Source organism: Octopus bimaculoides, chromosome 7 (assembly GCF_001194135.2).
Source record: "Octopus bimaculoides isolate UCB-OBI-ISO-001 chromosome 7, ASM119413v2, whole genome shotgun sequence".
Classification (NCBI taxonomy): domain Eukaryota; kingdom Metazoa; phylum Mollusca; class Cephalopoda; order Octopoda; family Octopodidae; genus Octopus; species Octopus bimaculoides.
This window is the reverse complement of record NC_068987.1, coordinates 104,796,319-104,802,517: the sequence shown is the minus strand read 5'-3', so window position 1 is coordinate 104,802,517 and position 6,199 is coordinate 104,796,319. Positions and strand designations below refer to the sequence as shown.

Below are 6,199 nucleotides of genomic sequence, written 5' to 3'. Positions count from 1 at the left end.
AAAAAATCAATCGGAGACAATCAATTTTATCTTAGTATTTGACTGACTCTAGCTTGTTTTTTTAAAAAAATGTTTTTAATCGTAGTACTGATGATCCAATCTAGAGAAGTGAATGCATTTTTTGTGTGTGTTTCGTCATTGTAACCATACGTCCATGTTTCGTCACCTGCTATGTTATTTTCCAGAAACTTTTCAATAGCATTCAAATGACCAAAACAGCTGACTGACTGTGACTTGTTTGCCATTTTAGCTCCTTTATCTGCAGATAAAGCAAAGATTTTATAGCAACACGAAGCCTCGTCAATTTTTCTTTGAAAATCAGATGGTACGAACTTTTACAAATGCGTATCTTTTAGGAAATTTCAAGGACAGTCAAACACCAATTTTTTCGAATCACTTCGGTTCGTTGCCCTCTGATTAAAAGGTCATCCGAATCCAGGATTGTCTTCGGAGTATGTTCTTCCCTATTTGAAATGCTGATACTACTTGTAACACTGTACCAGGCAAAAATAATCCTCCACATAGGCCAATCGCAACATCAGAAAATTCTCCATTAAACGTTTTTCCAATATGAAACAGAGTTTCAAACAAGCACGTTGTTCTTCCACGTTGTAACAAATCGCCAAATGCACTAAGCATACGTTCACTCTACCGTGTATAGATCACCGACAAACCGATGTGGAGCAATATGATTATTATTAGACTGAAGTTCAAGTTTACCTATATACAATACTGCAGTCGACAGCACACCGTCTGGGTTTGTTAGCATGCTGTGTCAAGAATTCGGTTTTAGGTAGACATCGAATCTGTTTGTTTTGTTTTGTTTGTTTGTTTCTTTCTTTGTCTATGTATGTATGCATGCGTGTATATAAGTGTGAGTATAAGCTCTTTTTAGCAATTTAGATGTTATTTTTGTTTTATTTAATCCTATAATTCTGTGTCATGTTGTATTATCATATCTATTACTTACCTTAGTTTGAAAAAATAAATATATAAAAATTAACAAATTAATAAATGGATAACTAAAATGAAGAACATTTTTAAAATTTGTTTTTCAGTATTGGAAAACAGAAACCCTATTGTGAAGATGCAAATCTTTGAGCTGATGTCAGCATTGTGTTTGTACTCACGTGAAGGTTATTTCCTCACTCTTGATGCTTTAGAAAAATATAAGGTAAAAAAAAGTCTTGTATTTATTTCACTTTGAATAATTAATCATTACCAAATTCTTTAACGTTTCGATTATTTGGCGAAATGGACTATTGAGAACTTTCATTTTAATTATTGTGTCTTAGTATATAAATGAGTTGCGAGACGTGATAAGTCTTGAGGCAAATCTACATATTGGCTTGGTGCCATTCAGTTCGATATTGGTTTTTTTGTTCACTTACATTGTTTTAATGGAATGATTGGAACCCCCCCCCCCCCCAAAAAAAAAAGAACAAACAAAAAAAAACACAAAATGAAACAAAGCCACAACGGAAAGCAAAACAAAACGATATATACACACTTATAGTTTTTTATGTCCTATAATTTATTGTTGTCTAATGAAAATTAATTTGCTGTATAGACAGTTTTATATTTGCATTGCAATCTGACAATTGGAATGATTAATATTTTTTCGTTTGTCATGTCGTGCAACAATCATATTACTCCACAAAGGGCTTAGATGAACTAGAAACGATTTTACAAATATCTTAACGAGTGCTATAGCACATTATAGTGGATTAGTAAGAGATATAGTCTGTACTATCCAAAATACTATTTCTCAAAAAATATAGGAGCACGTGTCGCTAAAGGCGCAAGCGTGGCTGTGTGGCTAAGAAATTTGATTCCCAACCACAAGGTTTTGGATTCGGTCCCACAGCGGGGTACCTTGGGCAAGGTCAACTGTCTTCTAGTATAGTTTTAGACCAATCAAAACCTTATGAGTGGATTTGGTAGACGGAAACTGATAGAGTCGCGTCATATGTGTGTGTGTGTCGTTATCTTAACATTGCGTGATTTGTAAACGAATGTCATTCATTTCCAATATTCTGCAAATGCAAAGCATAGAAAAGTGAACGTTAAGACGATGACGGTAACATCTATGTAATGCTGTATTTTCATTGCTTCACTTATACTTTCTAAATCTATACCCTTCTCACTGATGGTTTTGGTATCCAGTGCAATGTTCTTCTTCCTGCAGTCACTGATCCAAAGGGCTAAGCCAGACTCCATCCGTACGATGGCCTTATTGTGGGAAGTTACCACCCTTTTCGCTGTCTTGCTAAAAGTCACTTTTGCCATCGCCCATATATTTTTACGTTCTTCTTAATGTAGCGGACGGTAGATACATTGATGCTGTAACGGCATCCGCATGCCTTCTCCCTTCCTTATGCCGAGGAGTCTCACCTCTGCTATAGTAAGCATCTTCTTCTGGTGCTTGGGTTCACTGCCAGAAATCTTAGGAGGTGCAGAATGTTTAGGCGACATCGTAGGGCTTGAAATAAATCCACAATTTTACACACAAATGCAAAATAACACCACACAATCGCCTCCCGAGTTTCGTTTTCCATACAATATGTGCGATTGTTTGTTTACTCATTTGCGGTACACTACCTATTTTCTTTCAATATATTTTACTTAATGTATTATACAGTACAGCGCTGTACAGTATTTTTTATTAATTTTCAGTAGTGAAAATTTTACCATAGAAATAATTAAAATCTAAAATATAAATACCTATCGACCACAGAAACACGCGATATACGAGGAGTCTGCGATGTAAATTTACATATGTAACAGAACGACCGTGCGAACCAAAGGAGAATGGCGACGTGACGGAAAAGGCTCCTTTTAACGCGTCGCACGTTCGAACACAACAACATAATATATAACATAGAAGGCTCGTCGTGAGAGATACGAGCCAAGTGCCAGAAGGAACCAGAGAGTGACAGCGACAACCGTTAGATATATAGTGAGAGTAGGTTTATTAACATAGTGAAACTGTAGTGGTGTGAGTGCGTGTATGCAGCATATATAGATAACATAGTAGATAAGTCAGGCCTTCGAGTACAAGAGTATGTATACAACAATATGAAATGACGGACACGTCGTATAAGCAATAGTGTGTGCACAATATGTGAGAGTACAATATGTGTGTGTGTGAGAGAGGAACACAGAATATAGAAAGAGTGTCTGTAACATAGACTACAAAAGTCTCATAACACTGAGATAGAGAAAACCAGTTCCTATAAGAGTTGCACAAGATATAGAATGTTCATACGCAGGAAGTTGTGGCCAAAGAGCAGAGCTGTGATATCACAATATGTGTGTTGAGCGTCGATGCTGTGACCGGTTACCTTGTACGGAATATTCTCGCAGGTTAGTTCTGACTGTTGCTCGTGGTGGAAGTAATCCACTCATACAGTGTCGAGATAAAACCACGGTTCATGTTGGTGTTGCTGGCGACGACATTGTGGTAGTCAGTACATTGGTGGTGAAGTCGTCGTCGCTGGAAACTGCCTGGAGCTTTGTTCTGTATGTGTGGTCAGCGACCAGACCTATCAGAGATCTGGAATCGAAGACGACTGGCGTCGTTGGATCGGGCTTATTCATAGATGAAATAGGACTCACCGGAAACGAAGAAAATCCCTCTCTCACGTGACCTTATCTGAAGGCCACGATTGGACTGTATGCACCCTGGCGCGAAGCAGAACTGGGGACAATTGCCGCGCAAATGAGAACCAATCAGGGTGGTGGACACAAGGGTCCAAGGCAGCCGAAGACTAGATGTTAGCCGCTTCGTTATCCTTTGTGATTGAATGCCCGAGAGAGAGGTTTCACTACACATGTATTAGCCAGAAAAATCTGCAATGGACTGAGAGTGCAATATGTGAATCGCGATATGGCGAGTTGTTACTGTATAATATAATGTAATATAATATAATATAATATAATATATTACAATTCTTTGCATAGAGGCTTTAAATTGCTTCAGAACTATTTCGTATTCCATGAATGGTTTAACCATTTAGCATTCAGATTATTCTGCCAAATGTTATACTTCTCTATTCACATTGTTCTGAATCAATTATGAATTATCGTGTAGCTTCGAGATTTCAAAGATGTGATTGTTTATTGTTTTTAGAATGATATTGTAACGCAGGTGTAAGAGGCCAGATCTGGCCCGTGTGAGTATAGAACAAGTAGAATATTTGGCCCTGAGATGTGGGGCTAAACTCCTTTCGAACAAAGTACAGTTTATATGGTAGAAAGTTAAAGTAAAGTACGATCCATTTCATCCGAGTTATTTTAGTCATTTGAAGCTGAAGTTTTACTTTACTAGAGTTATTATTCATTAGTTGGCTTCAATTGTACTCGAGAAGGTACAACTACCAACATTCACTTTCACAAGATATTTTCGTTTTTTTCCCTTCCGTCTATCTTCCCTATTTCTTCTTATTTGACAACTTGTCGATTTTCTTTTTATATGACTGAAAATGTTATTGTTTCACAGTTGTTTCTCTTAAAGCACGTGTGGGCATGCGACTCTGCTTGCCATGTGAACCGACTTTTTCCGACATCCAAGTTAATTCACAGCTCTTTGCTAACCGTAACCTGTGTACGTGTGTATATTCCCACTCATATTTATGCATATCTATATGTGTGAATATGTGTCCGGTCACAAACCCGTGCTACCAGCAATGTGTAATCCAGTAAAATGTGTATTTATGGTCGAGTTTTTTGGCGACTGAACCCCCTCACCGGGTTAAATCACTAAGCTTATTTAGTTAAGAGGTTTTGCTACAAACACAGCGAGAGAAATACAAGATCTGCTGTAAGGTGGACGTATCCAGTATAGAGTCAACAACTATCTAACAACAGAGCACAACAATATAGAAATATTTGAGAGAGTCATTAAATTCATTCTGTAACCGTTCGAGAGTAATGGACATATTCTTCTGGTCAGAATATCTATTTTGGAGTAGACAAATCTGAATTTTAAACTCCCACCGGGCTGCCTTTTGATGCTCCCACCAGACATCTTGATGTTTTCTTGTCACTGGAATATGGTATCTTATACGTAGAGTATGATATTTATGTTATACCAGAGCAAACCACTACAGTTTCCGTGAGGTACGGCTACTTTCAAACATAGCAATACTTTATGCCACTCATAGCTAGTACAAACCAACAGTGAAATATTTTATGAGGAATATAACAAAATAACTAGATTTATCCACACTGGTCTCTCATCGACATTTGGTGATGAGTGCGTGGTGATGTCTGCAGACTCGACAAGTTGGAAGTCACAAACCTACAGATTAGGCCACAAAAGATTACACTTTATATAGTTTCCTTTGACCTTTACAGTCAGAAGAATTGAATGGAATGACCTGTAACTGAGCAGCCTTATAAATGAAGGCACTGCATACACATCTGTCAGGAAAGGACTAAAAAATCGTATTCTAAACTTTACCTGCTACACAAGCTGGTCACTTTTCTGAAACTGATGACTGTTTATTTCAGCAGAAGTGTAAGGACAAAATGCAAAAGCGTAAACAAACGAAGACACACTTACAGATGTACTACTGGAATGCACGAAATCTGATGGATGATGAGACCATCATCCGACGCCTCTGCCAGGGGTGTAGCCAGCCCACTTATGCGTACCTTTCCTTCATTGGACACTAAACTCCGCTTGCGAAGATCTGTTGAGGCAAGTGAAATCGAAATCGAACCAAATTTGACGACTGGCACCCGTGCCAACCTCTCCTTTAGTGGACACTAAACTCCGCTTGCGAAGACCTGTTGGGGCAAGTGAAATCGAAATCGTGATGGCACATGTACCAGTGGAGCGCTAAGAACACCGTCCGAGCATGATCATTGCCAGAGCAGCTGTCTGGGTTCCGTGCCAGTGGCACGTAAATGGTATCATTTGAGCGTGATTGTTACCAGTGTTGTCTTACTGGCACTTGTGCCGATGGCACGCGAAAAAACATTCGAGCGAGATTGTTGCCAGTGCCTCTGGACTGGCTCCTGTGCATGTGACATGTAAAATACACCATTTTGAGCGTGGCCGTTGCCAGTACCGCCTGACTGGCCTTCGTGCCGGTTGCACATAAAAGCACCCACAACACTCTCACAGTGGTTGGCGTTAGGAAGTGCTGCCAAATCAGATTGGAGCCTGGTGTAGCCATCTGGTTCACCAGTC

The 6,199-nt window shown here is 38.9% G+C and overlaps 1 protein-coding gene across 1 annotated transcript in view; it reads left to right on the top strand.

Annotated features, from left to right (window-relative positions):
• Window positions 1-6,199, top strand: part of LOC106876454 (inverted formin-2) — a 66,656-nt gene that overhangs the window by 39,061 nt on the left and 21,396 nt on the right. Inside the window, exon 2 of the mRNA XM_052969464.1 lies at window positions 1,059-1,174. Coding sequence (XP_052825424.1) covers window positions 1,059-1,174 — 116 coding nt within the window. The remainder of the gene's footprint in view (window positions 1-1,058; window positions 1,175-6,199) is intronic.